Here is a 21,257-nt window from a genome sequence, read left to right as displayed (position 1 = left end):
TGCCATATACGAGGTGATATCTGTCCTTGAATTTGCCCCACTGATGGAAACCTCACCATTACAGAGCCACTGATGGCTCCCCAAAGCCTACTGGGTATAAATCTCAGTATGGCATGTAACTGTTGTTTGCTGCCGTTGTGTTGACTGTAACTCATAGCGACCTTATGTACAACAGGACAAAATGTTACCTGGTCCTGCATCATCCTCACAATTGCCAGCATATTGGAATCCATCGTTGCAGCTATTGTCCCAATCCATCTCACTGAGGGTCTCCCATGCCCTTGTTGGCCTTCTATTTCACCTAACATGATGTCCTCCTCCAGCAATCGATCCCTCCTGATAATGTGTCTGTCATAGATTGAATTGTGTCCCCTCAAAATACGTGTCCACTTGGTTAGGTCATAATTCCCAGTATTGCGTGGTTGTCCTCCATTTTGTGATTATAACTTTATGTTCAAGAAGAATAGGGTGGGATTGTAACACCCTTACCCAGGTCACAACCCTGATCCAATGTAAAGGGAGTTTCCCTGGGGTGTGGTCTGCACCACCTTTTATCTCTCAAGAGATAAAAAAGAAGGGGAAGTGGAGGTGGGGGGCACCTCATACCAGCAAGAAAGCAGTGCGAGGAGCAGAGCATGTTCTTTGGACCTGGGGTCCCTGCATGTAGAAGCTCCTAGTCCAGGGGAAGATTGATGAGAAGGCCGACAGAGAGAGATAGCCTTCCCCTGGAGCTGATGCCCTAAATTTGGACTTTTAGCCTACTTTACTGTGAGGAAATAACTTCTCTTTGTTAAAGAAATCCACTTGTGGTATTTCTGTTATAGCAGCACTAGATGCCTAAGACATGTCCAAAGCAAGCAAATTGTACAATGTTCTGTTGTGATCCATAAGGTTTTCATTGGTTAATTTTTGGAAGTAGATCACCAGGCCTTTCTTTGTAGTCTAAGTCTGGAGCTCCACTGAAACCTGTTCACCAGGGGTGGCCCTGTTGGTATTTGAAATACTGGTGGCATAGCTTCCAGTATCACAGCAACACACAAGCCACCACAGTACAACAGACTGCCAGACAGGTGGTGGAAAGCATACAAGGACCTCCAAAATCTGGCTCCAATCTAGTTCTTTGGCTCCTGCTGACATTTCGAACTGGATAATTCTGTGTTGTTGTGGGATGTCCTGTACTTGGTAGGATGTTTGGCAGCACCCCTGGTGTCTACCCACTAAATGCCATGAGCACTCTTTTCCCACCCCAGTTGCAAAATAAAAAATGCCATCAGACATTGCCAAGTGCCCCCTAAAGGGAAAAAGCACTCCTGATTAAGAGCCCCTGCTCTAAACTACAGCCATATAGTATCTTTTAAAGAGAAATGAGTTCTAATGTACAAGAAGTTTATAGCAGCATCAGTTATAACAGACAAAGTTGAAAACAACCCTAATGTCCATCAACACAGACTAGATATAAACAGCTTGTGGCACATCATGCAATGGAATACAACACATCAACAAAAAAGAATCAACTATGGATACTAGCAAAAAATACTGACAACACAGACATGATATGAGTATAAAAGCAAGACACAAAGAATGTATATGGTATGGCTCCATTTAAACAAAGGCCAATGGCAAACGAATCTATGCAGCTTGATTTCATAGTAGCAGTTACCTGGGGAAAGGATTGGAGTTGGGAGGTGGCACATGGGAGGTTGCTTGGGCACTGGAAATGTTCTATGTCTTGATCTGGGTGACAGTTACATGGGTAGACTATGTTGTTAGGTGCGGGTGAGTTGATTTCAACTTGTGATACCATATGACAGAGTAGAACAGCCCCATAGGGTTTTCTAGGCTGTAATCTTTACGGGAAGGAATCCTGGTGGCACAATGGTAAATTGCTTGGCTGATAACCTGACAGGTCAGTGGTTTGAACCCACCAGCTGTTCCTCAGGAGAAAGATGTGGCAGTCTGCTTCTGTAAAGATTACAGCCTCGGGAACCCTATGGGACAGTTCTACTCTGTCCTATAGGGTTGCTATAAGTTGGGCCAACTTGATGGTAACAGGTTTGGTTTAATCTTCAAGAGAGATCTCCAGGTCTTTCTCCTGTGGAGCTGCTGGATGGGTTTGAACCATCAATCTTTCTGTTAGCAGCAGAGTGATTAACCGTTCTGTCACCAGGCTACATGTGCAAAATTTCCTCAAGATATACACTTAAAATTTGTGCACTTCACTGCATATAAAATAAACTGCATCTAATTTAAGCTATTCACAAAATATAAGCAAGCTTTCATACTTTTTCATGCTTTGCTTATGCTGTTTTTTGTCGCTGGTATACTTTCTCTTTCCTTCTACAAAAATCCCTTGTATCATTCAGGGGTCAGCTCAAACATCACCTTCTCTGTGAAGCCCTACTTGTACTCTCCCCTCCCCCTTCCTCAGTTTTAACTTCTGTCACTCTAAAATATAAGTTTAGCATCTGCCTTATTCCCGCCCATCCCCAAACACAAAGACTGTGAGCTCTTTAAAGCCAGCTCTCTGACATTATTCTTATTTTCAAGATCCATGAACTTGACTGTTCTTAATAAATATTTGACAGAGGAATGAACTATAGAAAAGGTCTGGATTGTTTTGGGGGTCTCACATATTGACTGTAGGGCCAGGGACACAGCTTCTGAATCCTACCAAAGATGAAAATCTGTAAGATTGAATCCTCCTCTAGGGTCTTAGAGTGTCAGAGCTGGCTCTGGATTCCAGTTGGCAATTATTGGACTCAGCTTAGCAATGCCAAGGAACCTCAAAGTAGCAGCTTTGTAACTTGTTTAAAAACTACATTCAGAATACTTGATAGATCTGACTGTACCCCCAAGACTAGATTCTGTGGGAGGGAACTTTTTCCTAAGACACGCATGAGGAGTTGTGTACCCCGCATTTAGTTTCTCCATTATTAACACCTTACATTAGTATGGTACATTTGTTACAGTTAATGAATCAATGTTGATATATTGTTGTGGTTATTACTATTATTAATTAAAGTTACAGTTTATTCAAATTTTCTTAGTTTTTAACCTAAAATCTCTTTTTTGTTACAAGACCACATTATATCTAGTTGGCATGTCTCCTTGGCTCCTCTTGCCTGTGAAAGTTTCTCAAACTTACCTTGACAATTTTGAGAAGTACTAGGGAGGTATGGACCCCCAGAACTGCTCCATAGTGTTTTCTTGGCTGTAATCTTAATGAAAGCAGATTACCAGGCCTTTTCTTCTGCAGTACCACTGGGTGGGTTTGAAACACAAACCTTAGGTTAGCAGTCAGGCACAAAATGTTTTTGCCACCTAGGGACCTTATTCCATCCACCGGCATGGCTTATCTCATCATTTATCTCTGATTTTACATCTTTCAATAAAGTTTCATGATTTTTTTTCAATAAATATCTCATGCAGTTTTAAAAATTTTATTTAGTCCTAGGCATTATAGCGAGTTTGTGGTTATTGTATATTTTCTCTTTTTTTTTTTAGTTATACTTTTCTAATTGTCTCCAGTTTTTTTTTTTTTTTTTAGCACATAGGAACACAATTGATTTTTGTACATTTATCTTGTATCCAGAATCTTGTGTCCATAACACCTTCCTGGATTCTTTAATTAGATCAGTTTGTCTGTAAGTTCTCTTGGGCTGTCTATACAGAATATCATAACTAAGTTGGGTTTCTTCCCTTCCAATTCTTAGAAAAAAATTTTTTTTCTTTTCTTTTTTTATTGGCCAGGCTTTCCAGATCAATTGTCAATAGAAGTGGTGATAGTGAACATCTTCAATTTATCCTAGTCATTAGAGAGAATGTTTCTACTAATTCTCTAATAATATGATGTTTACTGTAGGTTGCTGGTAAAAATTAGTTGCCATCGATTCTACTTCAACCCATGACAGCACCATTTGTCTCAGAGTAGAGCTGTGCTCCATAGGTGTGTTAGCCATTTGCACCATCCAGGGAATGAGATATTCTTTATTGGGTTGTGAGTTCTCTTTTATTCATGTTTGCTCTGAATTATTATCTTGAATGGGTGTTGATTTTGTCAGATGCTTTTTTTGCCTCCATTGAGATAATCAAGTGGTTTTATTCCTTTAGTGTGTTAACATAGTAAATTATGTTTAAGATGTTTTGAAATATAAACCTGTATTCTTGGGATAAAACCAATATGGTCATGATATACTTTTTTATATATGAAATTGTTTGGCTAATATTTTTTCACTCATGTTTATAGGTGAAACTGGCATATTATTTTCTTGTTTTTTATTGTCTGGGTTTAATAGGATGTCTATAAAGTTTAAGCTTTATAAAATGAGTGTTGGAACATTTCCTTTTATTCTGCTTTGGAACCCATTGACCCTGATGCTCAATTCAGACTCAAAGCAACCGTATGGGACAGAGTAGATCTGCCTTTACAGAAGCAGACTGCCATAACTGTCTCCCATGGAGCAGCTGGTGGGTTTGAACTGCTGACCTATCAGTTAGCAGCCTAGCATTTAACCACTGTGCCACTATGGCTCTTACTCTGGAACAGTGTGTATAAAATTGAGTTTACCTGTTCCTTGAATGTTTGGTAAAATTCATCTGTAAAACCATCTGGATCTGGGATGTTTTTATTTTGATAATGAGTAAATTTTTGATTATCAATTCAATTTTGTTAATGGTTATAGGTCTATTACTAAGCTAGTTTTGTTTAGTTGTATTTTTCTAGGAAATTGCATAATTCACCAATATTTTCAAATTTACTGACATAATATTAATAGTTTTTATGATCTCTATTTCCATGGCCCCTTTATCAATCTCTTTGTGCATGTTTTATTTAGTCTTCTCACTTTTGTCTTCCTCAATCTTATCGAAGATTGTCAATTTTATTCATCTTATTTTCCTCAAAGTAACACATTTGGTTCTAGTGTGTCTTATTTTCTAATTAATAAATTTTGTTCTTGTTTAGATATTTTCCAATTTCCATTTTTATTTCTCCTATAACATAGTAGTTACTTAGAAATAAAATGTTCTTTTTGACAACGAACGCAACACAATTCCTCTTCACTTTGTCATTTCAAGCATAGTAGACCATATGATTGTCCATTTCAAAATGGCCAATACCGGTTTATTTTAGGTCATTAATCTCTAGATGTCCCCTGAAACCATGGCCCCCAGACCCCTGTCCTTGCTACTCTGGCCTTTGAAATGCTCAGTTGTATTCAGGAAACTTCTTTGCTTTTGGTTTAGTCCAGTTGTGCTGACCTCTCCTGGACCTTTTGTTAGCCCAAGACTGGAACCATTCCTGAACCCAACTCTTCAGACAGGGATTGGACTGGACTATAAGACATTAAATGATACTGGTGAGGAGTGAGCTTCTTGGCTCAAGTAGATACTTGAGACTATGTGGGCAGCTCCTGTCTGGAGGGGAGATGAGAAGGCAGAGGGGGACAGGAGCTGGTTGAATGGACACGGGGAATACAGGGTGGAGAGGAGTGCGCTGTCTTATTAGGGGGAGAGCAGCTAGGAGTTCATAGCAAGTCGCATATAAGCTTTTGTATGAGAGACTGACCTGATTTGTAAACTTTCAATTAAAGCACAAAAAAACAACAAAACTCTCAGTAAAATAGGAATAGAAGGGAAATTCCTCCACATAATAAGGTGCATTTATATAAAGCCAAAAGCCAACATCATCCTAAATGGAGAGAGTCTGAAAGCATTCCCCTTGAAATTGGGAATGAGACGAGGATGCCCTTTATCACCACTCTTATTCAACATTGTGCTGGAGGTCCTAGCCAGAGCAATTAGACTGGAAAAGAAATAAAGGGCATCCAGATTGGTAAGGAAGAAATAAAAGTACCCCTATTTGCATACGATATGAGCTTATACACAGAAAACCCTAAATGATCCACAAGAAAACTGCTGGAACTAATAGAATTCAGTAAAGGATTCAAGATACAAGATAAATATACAAAAATCAGTTGGATTCCTCTACATAACAAAGAGAACTTCGAAGAGGAAATCACCAAATCAATACCATTCACAGTAGCCCCCAAGAAGATAAAATACTTAGGAATAAATCTAACCAGAGATGTAAAAGACCTATACAAAGAAAACTACAAGGCACTACTGCAAGAAACCAAAAGAGACCTACGAAAGTGGAAAAACATACCTTACTCATGAATAGGAAGACTCAACATTGTGAAAATGTCAATTCCACCCAAAGGAATCCACAGATACAATGCAATTCCAACGATATTTTTTTTTCACTTAATACACATGATTTTATTTTTAAAGCTGAAATTGAATTCTCTATTTCCGTTACACATTATGGCTTTCCCTTTAACTTACAACTATAAAATATATCACAGAAGAGACAGGAAAAGAAATGAGATAATATATAAATATTAGCATGTTGTCCTAGAATAATGTGATTTTTTAAAATAATTTTTATTGAGCTTTAAGTGAACGTTTACAAATCAAGCCAGTCTGTCACATATAAGCTTATATACACCTTACTCCATACTCCCACTTACTCTCCCCGTAATGAGTCAGCCTGCTCCCTCCTTCCAGTCTTTCCTTTCGTGACAATTTTGCCAGTTTCTAACCCTCTCTACCCTCCTATCTCCCATCCAGACAGGAGATGCCAACACAGTCTCAAGTGTCCACCTGATACAAGTAGCTCACTCTTCGTCAGCATCTCTCTCCACCCCGTTGTCCAGTCCCTTCCATGTCTGATGAGTTGTCTTTGGGAATGGTTCCTGTCCTGGGCCAACAGAAGGTTTGGGGGCCATGACCGCTGGGATTCCTCTAGTCTCAGTCAGACCGTTAAGTCTGGTCTTTTTATAAGAATTTGGGGTCTGCATCCCACTGATCTCCTGCTCCCTCAGGGGTTCTCTGTTGTGCTCCCTGTCAGGGCAGTCATCGGCTGTGGCCAGGCACCCTCTAGTTCTTCTGGTCTCAGGATGATGTAAGTCTCTGGTTCATGTGGCCCTTTCTGTCTCTTGGGCTCATAGTTATCGTGTGACCTTGGTGTTCTTCATTCTCCTTTGATCCAGGTGGGTTGAGACCAATTGATGCATCTTAGATGGCCGCTTGTCCAACGATATTTTTTAACGAGATGGAGAAACAAGTCACCAACTTCATATGGAAAGGGAAGAGGCCCCAGATAAGTAAGCATTACTGAAGAAGAAGAACAAAGTGGGAGGCCTCACACTACCTCATTTTAGAACCTATCATACTGCCACAATAGTCAAAACAGCCTGGAACTGGTACAACAACAGATACATAGACCACTGGAACAGAATTGAGAATCCAGACATAAATTCATCCACCTATGAGTAGCTGGATGTTTGCAGCTGCTTCTTCTCATTTTGAGTCATGCCACATCAGCAAATGAAGGTCCTGAAAGCTTGGCTCCATCCATATTATTAAGGTTGACTCTACTTTGAGGAGGCAGCTCCTCACCAGTCGTCTTTTGAGTGCCTTCCAACCTGGGGGACTCATCTTCTGGCACTATATCAGACAATGTTCCACTACTATTCTTAAGGTTTTCACTAGCTAATTCTTCTCAGAAGTAGACTGCTGGATCCGCCTTCCTGGTCTGTCTTAGTCTGGAAACAGCTGAAACATGTCTGCCATGGGTGACCCTGATGATATCTGAATACTGGTGGCATAGCTTCCAGCATCACAGCAACATGCAAGCCCCCACAGTACAACAAACTGACAGAAGCTGGACTATATGAAGAAGAACAGGGCATCAGGATTGGAGGAAGACTTATTAACAACCTGCTTTAGGCAATTGATACAACCTTCCTTACTGAAAGTGAAGAGGACTTGAATCACTTACTGATGAAGATCAAAGACCACGGCCTTCAGTATGGATTACACCTCAACATAAAGAAAACAAAAATCCTCACAACTGGACCAATAAGCAACATCATGACAAACGGGGAAAAGACTGAAGTTGTCAAGGATTTCATTTTACTTGGATCCACAATCAACGCCCATGGAAGCAGCAGTCAAAAAATTAAAAGACACATTGCATTGGGCAAATCTGCTGCAAAAGACTTCTTTAAGGTGTTGAAAAGCAAAGATGTCACCCTGAAGACTAAGGTGCGCCTGACCCAAGCCATGGTATTTTCAATCACATCATATGCATGTGAAATCTGGATAATGAATAAGAAGAAGAACCAACGCCTTTGAATTGTGGTGTTGGTGAAGAATATTGAATATACCATGGACTGCCAAAGGACAAACATCTGTCCAGGAAGGAGTATGACCAGAATGCTCCTTAGAAGCTAGGATGGCGAGACTGAGTCTTACATAATTTGGACATATTGTCAGGAAGGATCAGTCCCTGGAGAAGGCCATCATGCTTGGTGAAGTAGAGGGTCAGCGAAGGAGAGGAAGGCCCTCAATGAGATGGATTGACACAGTGGCTGCAACAATGGGCTTAAGCATAACAATGATTGTGACCATGGCAAGGGACCAGGCAGTGTTTCATTCTGTGGTACATAGGGTCACTGTGAGTCAGAACCAACTCAACAGCACCTAACAACAACAACATGAGCAGCTGATATGTGTCAAAGGCCCAAAGTCCATTAAATGGGGCAAAGACAGTCTCTTTAACAAATTGTCCTGGCATAACTGGATATCCATCTGCAAAAAAAAAAGAAACAAGACCCACACGTCACACCATGCACAAAAACTAAATCAAAATGGACCAAAAGCCTAAATATAAAATCTAAAACGATAAAGATCATGGAAGAAAAAAATAAGGACAATGCTAGGAGCCCTAATACATAGCATAAACAGAACACAAAACACAACTAAAGATGCACAAACACCAGAAAAGAAACTAGATAACTGGGAGCTCCTAAAAATCTAACACCTATGCTCACCCAAAGACTTCACCAAAAGAGTAAAAAGACAACCTACGGACTGGGAAAATTTTTTTGGCTACGACATATCCGATTAGGATCTAATCTCTAAAATCTACAAGATACTGTAAAACCTCAAACATGAAAGGCAAATAACCCAATTAAAAAAGGGCAAAGGATATGAACAGGCACTTCACCAAAGAAGACATTCAGGCAGCTAACAGATACATGAGGATACGCTCACAATCATTAGCCATTAAACCAAAAAACCAAACCCCGTGCCGTCGAGTCAATTCCGTCTCTCGGAGACCCTATAGGACAAAGTAGAACTGCCCCATAGAGTTTCCAAGGAGCGCCTGGCAGATTCAAACTGCCAACCCTTTGGTTAGCAGCCGTAGCACTTAACCAATATGCCACCAGGGGTTTAGAGAAGTGTAAATCAAAACTACAACGAGATATCATCTCACCCTAACAAGGCTGGCATTAATCCAAAAAATACAAAATAATAAATGTTGGAGATATTGTGGAGAGAATGGAACACTTATACACTGCTGGTGGGAATGTAAAATGTTAAAACCACTTTGGAAATAGATTTGATGATTCCTTAAAAAGCTAGAAATAGAAGTACTATATGATCCAGCAATCCCATTCCTTGGAATATATCCTAGAGAAATAAGAGCTGTCACACGAATAGATATATGTACACCCATGTTCACTGCAGCACTGTTCACAATAGCAAAAAGATGGAAACCTAAGTGCCCATCAGCATGTGAATGAATAAACAAATTATGGTATATTCACACAATAGAATACTATAAAACGATAAAAAATGAATTCACGAAACATCTCAACATGGATGAACCTGGAAGGCATTATGCTGATGAAATCAGCCAGTCGCAAAAGGACAAGTATTATATGTCATCACGGTTATAAGAACCCAATAAAAGGTTTAAACATAGAAGAAAACATTCTTTTATGGTTACGAGGGTGGGGAGGGAGGGAAAGGGGTAACTCGATAGTAGACAAGAATTATCGTAGGTGAAGCAAAGGACAACGCACAACACAGGGAAAGTTAGCACCACTGGACTAAAACAAAAGCTAAGAAGTTTTCTGAACACAAACACTTCAAGGGACAGTGTAGCAGGGGCAGGGGTCTGGGGCCCATGGTTTCAGGGAACATCTAGGTCAGTTGGGATGATCTAGTTTATTAAGAAAATGTTCTGCATCCCACTTTGGTGAGAGGCATCTGGGGTCTTAAAAGCTAGCAAGTAGACACCTAAGATGCATCAATTGGTCCCAACCTACCTGGAGTAAAGGAAAATGAACACCAAAGACGCAAGGAAAATATTAGCCCAAGAGACAAAAGGGGGTACATAAACCAGAGACTCTATCAGCCTGAGACCAGAAGAACTAGATGGTGCCCAGCTACCACCAATGACTGCCCTGACAGGGAACACAACAGAGAGTCCCTGATGGAGCAGGAGAAAAGTGGGGTGCAGAACTCAAATTCTAGTAAAAAGACCAGACTTAATGGTCTGACTGAGACTGGAGGAAACCAAGAAGACATGGCCCCCGGACTCTCTGTTAACCCAGAACTAAAACCATTCCTGAAGCCAATCCTTCAGATAAAGAATAGGCTGGACTGTAAGACATGAAATGATACTCGTGAAGAGTGTGCTTCTTAGTTCAAGTAGATACTTGAGACTAAATGGGCAGCTACCGTCAGTAGGTGAGATGAGAAGGCAGAAGCGGATAGAAGCTGATTGAAAGGACATGGGAAATCCAGGGAGGAAAGGAGGAACGTGTGGTCACATTATAAGGATAACAAATACGGTCACATAAGAATATGTGTATAAAATTTTGTATGAGAAACTAACTTGAGCTGTAAACCTTAACCTAAAGCACAATTAAAAAAAAGAATGTGCATTCCCTGTTTAACCAAGTTTGTTAATTGTATTGTTCAAAGTTATTCTTTTCTGCTTTATCCATCAATTACTGGGAAGTGTGTTAAGAATAGCTTGCTATGACTGCGGATTTGTCTGTCAATTCTAATCTTTCAAATTTTGCCTTTTGTTTTTTCAGGCCATGTGTTTGGGTACATACAACTTTTGAATTTTTACATCTCTTTAGTAAACTGGTTTTATAATCCCTATGAAGTGATCCTGTTTATCCCTAATAAAGTTATTCTAGATCGACCTATTATATTTATTCCATCACTTTGACAATCATATTCCAAAGACTTCTGACTTCTATTGTGTTGGTGAAAAGTTGGCTTCGGTTTATTTCTGTGTAGGATATCTGTCTTTTCTCTGTTGTTTTTAAGATCTTTGTCTTTAGAATTCTGATACGTACCTAGGTGTAAATCCGTTTATTTATCCAGCTAGGCATATAGCATGCTGCCTAAACCTGTTAAGTTCCTGAATGGTGCAAATGGTCAAGTGCTTGGCTACTAACCAAAAGGTTAGCAGTTTGAATCCACACAGAGGTGCCTCAGAAGAAAGGCCTGGAGATCTACTTCTGAAAGATCACAGCTACTGAAAACACTATGGAGTACAGTTCTACTCTGACACACACAGGGTAACCATGAGTCAAAATTGACTTGACAGCAACTAGTAAATGCGATAACTCAGGTCTTTGTGAAATCTGAGCCGTTGTATCTTTGAGTATTTGCTTTTCTTCAATTTTCTCTATTTTGAGTTTTTGGCACTCGTATTAAAACTGTTTGCTCTACTCATTTTAATCTATATATTTCTCACCCATTCTTTTATATTTTGCATTTCTCTCTATATACTGAATTCTTTGTAATTTGCTTAGCTCTATCTTCTTGTTTGGAGCCCAGGTAGGACAGTGGTAAAGAGCTCAGCTATTAACCAAAAAGGCTGGCAGTTCGAATCCACCAGCCGCTCCTTGGAAACCCTATGGAAACAGTTCTACTCCGTCCTATAGGGTTGCTATGAGTCAGAATTGACTCAACAACGGGTTTGGGTTATTTGTTTTTTATCTCCTTATTTGCCAGTTTCTCTTCAGCTGAGTATAATGTACTGTTTGACATGTTCATTGCATGCTTTAATGCTAAGTGAGTTTTAAATTTTAATGACTATATTTTTCATTTCTAGACATTCTATTTTCCAAACAAACCACTTATCTTTTTATCTTCCTTTCACATGGTTTCAATTCTTTGTCTTTAATAATTTTAAAGATATGTATTTTATATATTTTCAGATTTTTCTATTACCTAATGTACTTGGGGGTCTTATTTTGCTGAAATATCTGTTGACTTTAATTGTGGTTTGTTTCCTCACGTATTCTGTAATTTTGGATTATGAACTCATCCTGGATTTGTATGTCAGAATCCTGAGAAATATGGGTTAACAGTGTCTCAGTCCAAAAATATTTTGTATTTGCTCCTGTAAATTGTTTCAAAGACCAGGAACACATGAATAGGGTAAATTCAAAATCATGTGAGATGCAGGTCAGTGCTTAGGAATCATCAGAGTGAACTCTTTCTCTACCCACAGCTCAGTGAGAAAAAACTTCCTGTGCAAAGGAGATTTTTTTCTAGTTCACCTTTTCCCTAAATGTGCAGAATTTTGAAAATTATGAATTGTCATGGATTGAATCGTATACCCCAAAAAGATGTGTCAACTTGATAAGACCATGATTTCCAGTATTGTGTGGCTGTCCTCCAATTTGTGATTGTAATTTTATGTTAAAGAGGACTAGGGTAGGATTGTAACACCCTTACTAAGGCCACATCCCTGATCCCATATAAAAGGAGTTTTCCTGCGGTGTGGCTCACACCACCTTTTATCTTACAAGAGATAAAAGGAAAGGGAAGTGAGCAGAGAGGGGTTACCTCTTACCACCAAAAAAGAGGCTGCTAGAAGCAGAGCACATCCTGTGGACCTGGGATTCCTGTGTGGAGAAGCTACCAGTCCAGATGAAGACTGATGAAGACTTTCTTCCAGAGCCAACAGAGAGACAGAGCGAGCCTTTGCCTGGAGTTGACACCCTGAATTTGGACTTCTAGCCTACTAGACTGTGAGAAAATAAATTTCTCTTTGTTAAAGTCAACCACTCGTGGTATTCCTCTTATAGTTGCATTAGATGACTAAGACATGAATTCACTAGTTATTTCTATGTCAGTTCCCTGCCTTGTGTGGGCCCAACGCTCTGTTTGTTGTCCTCCTGTAGTCCTTAATGCCCGAGCTTCTGGGTAAACAAAACCAAACTTGGAGGGCAGCTACAGCGTCAAGTCACAAACTTTATCTCTGGTTTTCCATTCCCTCTACATAGTTGGCACCTGAACACTTCTCTTATTCTCTTGTAAGATGCATTATACATTTAAAAGAATATTAGTCTTCTATTGTCCATTATCTGTAGTTGTTTATAGTGGACAAGTTTTCACATTAGTCTACCATATTTTCATAACAGGAAGTCTTAACCTTACGTACTTAATATAAATGTAAACAAAACTTAGAAGCTAGCTGATTGAGAGATATCAGAGGATGTGATAAAAGCGAGAAATGGAATGTGGCACTATATTTGGACTTCTTGTTTAATAATTAATATTGTTCCAGTTATAATGAGCATTTCAAAGACAAAAGGGTATATAATTTACTGTAGGAGATCTTAGTAAATGTCATTCCATATATTATGGTGTGTCTACAAATTCACAATTATGTTCAGTTAATACAGTTCCAAAGATAAAAAATTGTTTTTATGCAGCATACTCAGGAACATAACTCTTATATGTCTCTGGAATTTTTCTGATGCTTATTAGATCTATTGTCTTAATGATTTAATTTAGTCACATATTAAAAAGCTTACTATCCACAGTGAATATAGATACCCTTTACAATTAAATATAATCTGTAAGAATAACATCACTCTAGAGCGTCATTATCCTTCTGTTGTGGATTGAACTGTGTCCCTCAAACATATACATTGAAAAGCTAACCCCTAGTACCTGTGCACGTGACTGTGTTCAGAAGCAGGGTCTTTGAAGATACCAGTTAACGTGAGGTCACACCAGAGTAAGGGGGTCTTAATCCAACTTGAGTGCTGTCCTTATGAAAGAGGAGAACGTACACAGAGACACACGGGGGAAGACAGCTATGCGAAGATGCATCTACAAGTCAAGGAACCTCAAGAAACACTTGGGGCTACCAGGAGCTGGGAGACAAGGAAGAATTTTTCCTTAGAGTAGACAGAGACAGCATGGTCCTGTTGACACCATGAATTTGGACTCGTAGCCTCCAAAATTGTAAGACTATGCATTTCTGTTTTTCTGGTATTTTGTTACAGCAGCCCTAAGAAATTATACACCAAGTTTTAAGAGAATGTATTTTTCCTAGTTCACTAAAAAAAAACTAAATTGGTAGAATTTCATCTAGGTATTAATCTCTGCATACGGTGGCATCAGATTTCCTGCTGAAAGCTCTTACACATCCAGAATATCCATAATTTTTCATTTCTAGCTGTATTGTGACCTCTTGACAGATTTTCCCTCTCACTTCATCCATAGAGTTTATCCCTAGTGTGAATTCTATGGTGTCTAATGAGATTTGCCTTCTGGGAGAAAGTTTTCCCACAGTCAGAGCATTCATAGGGTCTCTTGCCCATATGAGTTCTCTGGTGTATAATAAGGCATGAGTTCTGGGAGAAAAATTTCCCACACTCACTGCACTCGTAGGGCTTCTCTCCTGTATGAGTCCTCTGATGTAGAATGAGGTGTGACTTCTGGAAGAAGGCTTTCCCACATTCACTGCATGAAAAGGGCTTCTCTCTTGTGTGGATTCTATAATGTATAATGAGGCATGACTTCCGGGAGAAAGATTTCCCACATTCTCTGCATCCATAAGGTTTCTCTCCTGTATGAGATCTATGATGTTCTATGAGACGTGAGTTGTGGGAGAAGGTTTTCTCACATTCAGAACACTTATAAGGTTTCTCCCCAGCATGAATTGTCTCAGGTACAGACAGGCTTGTCTTCCAGGAGAATGTTTTACCACAATTGTTTCCACTGAGTTTCTCTCCTGTGTGATTTCTCTGAGGTTTATTGAGGCAAAACTTCTCCCTTAAGCCATTCCCATGTTCACGCCATGTGAAGGATTTCCCATCTCTATGACCCCTATGATGTACAATGAGTTCTGATCTGTGGGAAAAGGCTTTCCCACATTTGGTACATTCATGGAGTTTCTTACCACTCTCAGTTACCTGGTCTATATTAAGAACTTGGCTTGAAGCTTTTCTACATTGATTACATTCACAAGGATGCATTCTGGAATGTGCATTTTCTAGCTTAGAAAAGAGAAATAAGTTCCCATGTCTATCATACTCAAATTTCTTTCTTGCAAGATACCTGTTTGGACTAAGTAAGTCTACATTACATTCCAAACCCTTTCCATATGAGTTACATTCACGGGCTTGTTGTCTTGAAGGAACAAGATTTGCCTTCAGACAGAATATTCTTCTAAGTGCATTACTTTCATGGTGCGTCTCTTTGGTCAATATTTTCTTGTCTAAGAATGCAACTTGCTTCAAAAGTTTGCCTTGGTGTTCCTGTTGTCTATTAACTTGGTCATCAACTTGCTGAACTTCTAAAAAAAGAAAACACAAGCTTGTTAATCCTCCCAGAACCATATCATAGAATTAAAATACCTCAGAAATGTTTGAAGAGAGGGTTAACTTTTTAGTTTCAAACATAATGGCCCAACCTTAACAATAATAAGCCTACTACAAACATTTGCTAGACACTTAGCTTTTGAAAAGAAAACATGAGATTCTGGAAATTGGAATAAATATTAACAATGACTATAAGTAACTTTGCTATGAACAAATTTTACAAAGTAAACTGGGGAGAAGGTGAAAACAGATACAAGTTAAAGTGAGCAAGAGAGAAACTGGAGGCAGATTCAAGTTTGAGGGCATTGTGCTGATGCGCCAGTTTGGGTTGGTAGTGTCAGGAACCCTGATTTGTAGCATTTGCCAATTTCCATGGTGAAAATACCTGCATCATGGCTGATTTCAATCTACCAATATGACATAAAAGAAAGAAAATAAAAGATCGCTAAAAGCCCTGGTGGCACAGTGGTTAAGAGCTCGACTGCTAACTAAAAGGTTGGCAGTTCGAATCCACCAGCTGCTCCTTGAAAACCCTATGAGGCAGCTCTACTCTGTCTTACAGGGTTGCTATGAGTTGGACTCAACATGATGGCAACAGGTTAAAAGGAACATGGAGTGGCACAAAATAACAGTTTTTTTAAATATGGCAAATTTATGAATCCCTGAAAGCAAGAGTAAGCCTATTTTATAACCATATGGAAAGCATAAGATGGAAGATTCCAGAAAAAGCTGAGCTAGCAAGGTCTTAGATGAAGACAGCAGGGTAGAATAAAAGGGATATATCTTTCTCCAAAAGCCAGAGAAAAGAAAACAACATGTGGTAATGTGTGATGCGTGGAGGTGGCAAGAATAACTCAGGTATGTCAACAGTGGGCCAAATTTGGACATCGGGCATACAATGTCCGCGGCGGTTTGCAAAAATCCAACAATTTCTTGAAACAAAAAAACTCCCAAGGTTCTATTTCGTGATCACCTGGAACCTTATTTTCACTGACTCACTGCAGGCTGGTTCTGTCTCACCTGGAAGGCTCCACCCAAGGATCTCTTCCACTTCCATCCATGGTTCTTCCCCCTGCTCCAACCTGGAGATGACAGCTGGTTTGGTGACTTGACACTCTGTTCATAAAAATAGTTACAGGATTTGTGCTGAGCCACATGGGCTTCCATATACAGAAGCAGAAGGTTCAGGTTGCACGGTGATTTACATCTTGGCCAAAGAGAAGATATTTCATTACTTGGGAGGTAAATTTACAAACAAACCACCCAGGTGAGACTAAGACTCTCAGACCACTGAAACTCAAGGACCAGACACTGCTAGTACTTAAAAGGGTTTCACGGTTGTACATAATTGAGTAAAGAAAGGCACTCAGAAGTAGTCTGAGGGACACAGGAAAGCTGCCCTCACCCACAGTGACCAGGTGGCTGTAGTTTTCCAGCATCACATCACTGTAGAGGGTCCTCTGTGCAGGGTCCAACTGCTGCCACTCCTCCAGGGTGAAGCCCACAGCCACGTCCCTGAAGGACACTGACGCTGGAACAGCACATTCCTGATTAATCTAGAATGGTAGACAACAAGTATTGTGGTAAAGATGTAGAGGAAATTGTCATTACCACCTCCACAGGTCAGGTTTCCCCATGTGGAATCATATAGAAGGTTTAACACGCCCCTAATTTTGTATTACGCTTTGTGGGAGAAAAATAAAAAGATCATTACAAAAGACCTCCTTCTGGAATGATCTCCATTCATTCCTGCAGTGAGCAAGTATTTATTGAAGACCTGGCATTCGGCTTGGTGACTGGGATGGAAAGCTGGATGTGACACTGCTCCTGTCCTAAAGGTGCTAACAATCTGGTGGAATGAGATGAACATACAAATGCAACTGTGTAATAAGATGTCACTGAAGGCTATGACAGAAGTGTATTTAAGTACAGGATGGGCCCAAAGAAGGCAGTAGTCAATTCAGCCTACTGATGCCACGTTAAGCTTCATAGGTCACGTCTGAGCAGAGTTATAAAAGAGAAATAGTGTGTTCTGGAGTCCCTGAGTGCGGCAAATGGCTAATGTGCTTGGCTGCCAATGAAAAGGTTGGAGGTTGGAGTCCAACTAGAGGCATCTTGGAAGAAAGGCCTCGCAATCTACGTCCAAAAAATCAGCCACTAAAAACCCTATGCAGCACAGTTCTACTCTGATACACATGAGGTTGCCGTGAGTCGGAATCAACTCAGTGGCAACTGGTTAGCTGGTTCTGATGTTTGAAGGATATTCCTATTAAGAGGCATGGCAAGAGTCAAGGCAAAAAGTCATAGAAAAGGCTGGTAATTTTGAGAGCTGCAAATAGTCGAGAATGACAACCATTATAGATTGAATTGTGTCCCCCCAAAATGTGTGTCAACTTGGCAAGGCCATGATTCCCAGTATTGTGTGACTGTCCACCATTTTGTCATCTGATGTGATTTTCCCATGGATTGTAAATCCTACCTCTGTGATGTTAACGAGGCAGGATTAGAGGCAGTTGTGTTAATGAGGCAGGACTCAATCTACAAGATTAGGTTATATCTTAAATTGATCTCTTTTGAGATATAAAAGAACGAAGCAAGAAGAGAGACAGGGGACCTCATACCACCACGAAGGTAGAGCCAGGAGAATAGCATGTCCTTTGGACCTGGGGTCCCTGCGCTGAGAAGCTCCTAGAGCAGGGGAAGACTGATGACAAGGACCTTTCCCCAGAGCCTTCCCCTGGAGCTGGCACCCTGAATTTGGGGTTCTAGCCTCCCAGACTCTGAGAGAATTTGTTTGTTAAAGCCATCCACTTGTGGTATTTCTGTTATAGCAGCACTAGATGACTAAGACAACAATATAGGGGACAAAAGGTGTATGCGTAAGAGAAAGAGTGCACAGATCGTATGACAAATAAGACTTTTCCTATAGGCAATGGGGACTCCATCATGGTATTTAAGGAATTGCAGGAAGGCAATTTGATGTAGAAGGAATCACTAGAAGGGCAGACAAAGGCAGAAAAATTAGGGCACAATTACAATCTTCTACACAAAATATGGTCAAAATGATTCTGATAGAAAAGGAAAAAAAAGTGGAACAGAACTCAAATTCTTAAAAAGTCCAGACTTACTAGACCAGTTGAGACTTGAGGATTCCCTGAGACTATGGCCTTGAGATACTCTTTGAACCTTAAAGTAATATTCTTTGATGTTTACAAGAGCAGGGAGCAAGGGAAGGTGGGAGAAGGGTATTCACTATTAGATAGTAGATAAGACCTACTTTAGGTGAAGGGAAAGACAAGACACAATATAGGCGAGGTCAACACAACTGGACTAAACCAAAAGCAAAGCAGTTTCCTGAATAAACTGAATGCTTCCAAGGCCAGTGTATCAGGGGCGGGGGTTTGGGGACCATGGTTTCAGGGGACATCTAAGTCAATTGGCATAATAAAATCTATTAAGAAAACAGTCTGCATCCCACTTTGGAGAGTGGCGTCCAGGGGTCTTAAACGCTACCAAGTGGCCATCTATGATGCATCAATTAGTCCCAACCCACCTGGATCAAAGGAGAATGAAGAACACCAAGGACACAAGGTAATTACTAGCCCAAGAGACAGCTGAAAGGGCCACATAAACCAGAGACTACATCAGCCTGAGACTGGAAGAACTAGATGGTGCCCGGCTACAATTGATGGCTGCCCTGACAGGGAACACAACTGAGAACGCTTGAGGGAGCAGGAGAGCAGTGGGATGCAGACCCCAAATTCTCATAAGAGGACCAGACTTAATGGTCTGATACTAGAAGGACACCGGTGGTCATGGCTCCCAGACCTTTGGGACAGGAACCATTCCCAAAGCCAGCTCCTCAGACATGGATTGGACTGGACAATGGGTTGGAGGGATGCTGGTGAGGAATGAGCTTCTTGGAACAGGTGGACACTTGAAACTATGTTGGCATCTCCTGCCTGGAGGGGAGATGAGAGGGTAGAGGGGGTTAGAAGCTGGTGAAATGGACCCGAAAAGAGAGTGGAGGGAGGGAGTGGGCTGTCTCATTGGGGGAGAGCAATTGGGAGTATGTAGCAAGGTGTATATAAGTTTTTGTGTGAGAGACTGACTTGATTTATAAACTTTCACTTAAAGCACAATAAAAATTAAAAAAAAATTTGCTCATAAACTAAGTAATGAATACCTTTGAAAAAAAAAATGTATATGAGACCAAATGGGTCAAAAATTAAAGCAAAGATGAGAAGGTTAAGGGGTTGGGGAAACTAGAGTACTGGAAAGGCTACAACCAGAACAGAATGAATGAGAATGATGACACATCGTGAAACATATAATCAATATCACTGAATGATGTGTAGAAATTGTTAAATGGGAACCTAATTTGTTGTGTAAACTTTTACCTCAAACACAATAAAATATGATCTAAAAAATTAAGGTGATAGTAACAAGACTGGAGAGAAAGGAACTGGCATACACAGAAGGACAGGGACAGGGCTTAGAAAAACAGTTAGTTCTGGGTAAAGACAGGAAGAGTTGAGGATAACTCCAGGTATTACAAGGGCAACAGGGTAGCTTGTGGTACTGTTGGGAAAACAGGAGAAACACGTTAGCTTCCAGACTATGACAGAAGGGCCTGGTGATCTACTTCCAAGAATTAGGCAATGAAAACCTTATGGATCATGACAGAACACTGACTCGCTTGCTTTGGACATGTCATCAGAAGGGATCAATCACTAGAGGAGGTCATTATATTTGGTGTAGCGGAGAACCTGTGGGGGTTTGAGAGACCCTTGGTGAGATGGATTGGCACAATAGCCACAACAATGAACTTGAACATGCTAGCGACTGTGATGATGACTGGGTAACATCTCGTTCTATTGTACATAAGGTCACCATGATTCAGAGTCAACTCCATGGAAGCTAAAAACAACAACAAATACTGCTTAAGCCAGCCTAACAATGTGTTTAGTGCTTATGTTCTACCTTTTAGTTCGCTGCATAGTGCCTAGTGTCTTAAAAGCTTACAAGTGGCCATCGAAGGTATAACAATTGGCCTCTATTTGCCTGGAGCAACAGAGGAAGAAAAACAGTCAAGAACAGGAGGAGGAAAGGGAACGTGTGGTTAATTGCTTCCAGGTACAATTGTCTCCTCTGCCATAAGACCACAGAACTGCTACCATACTAAACATTTTGATCAAAGACTCTATAGAAGAATCCTGATCAAAAGGGGGAATATGTAGAACAGAATTTAAAATTCCCATGGACTCCAGACTTCCTGGAACCATGGAGTACGGATGAAGCCTTGGAAATATTGCCCTGAAATTTTTAAACCTTAAACCAACAGTATCCCCTGAAGTCTTCTTAAAAACAAACAGCAGTTTAGTTTCACTAGTAAAGAACATCTGCCTTGAGCATTTTGCTCTTTTAAGATATGTTTATACAGGATCAAACTGACAACAGCAACAAGAAAGATTAGAGAGAAAACACAGGGAACAGTAAGTTTATGTTAATGGGGGAGGAAACCAAACCAAACCCAAACCCACTGCCATCAAGTTGATTCCAACTCCTGGCAACCCTGTAGGACAGACCAGAGCTGTCCCATAGGGTTTCCAAGGCTCTAAATCTTCATGGAAGCAGACTGCCACATCTTTCTTCGGCAGAACAGCTGGTGGGTTTGAACTGCCGCCCTTTTGGTTAGGAGCCAAGAACTTAACCGCCATACCACCAGGGCTCCAATGGGGGAAGAACAACTGG

At 40.4% G+C, this 21,257-nt stretch overlaps 1 protein-coding gene across 8 annotated transcripts in view; it reads right to left on the bottom strand.

The window, feature by feature from the left end:
* Positions 1–12,035: 12,035 nt before the first annotated feature.
* LOC126087167 (zinc finger protein OZF-like) overlaps positions 12,036–21,257 on the bottom strand; it is a 32,848-nt gene continuing 23,626 nt past the window's right edge. For all 8 annotated transcript variants that reach the window (XM_049904338.1, XM_049904334.1, XM_049904337.1 and 5 more), the window contains 3 exons: positions 16,909–17,059; positions 16,524–16,619; positions 12,036–15,478 (listed from right to left, as the gene is read on the bottom strand). In XM_049904338.1, coding sequence (XP_049760295.1) covers positions 14,394–15,478; positions 16,524–16,619; positions 16,909–17,059 — 1,332 coding nt within the window. In that variant the 3' untranslated portion in view covers positions 12,036–14,393. The remainder of the gene's footprint in view (positions 15,479–16,523; positions 16,620–16,908; positions 17,060–21,257) is intronic.

The sequence above is a fragment of the Elephas maximus genome, chromosome 12 (assembly GCF_024166365.1).
Source record: "Elephas maximus indicus isolate mEleMax1 chromosome 12, mEleMax1 primary haplotype, whole genome shotgun sequence".
NCBI classification, from domain to species: Eukaryota; Metazoa; Chordata; class Mammalia; order Proboscidea; family Elephantidae; genus Elephas; species Elephas maximus.
This window is presented reverse-complemented; position numbering and strand designations above follow the sequence as displayed.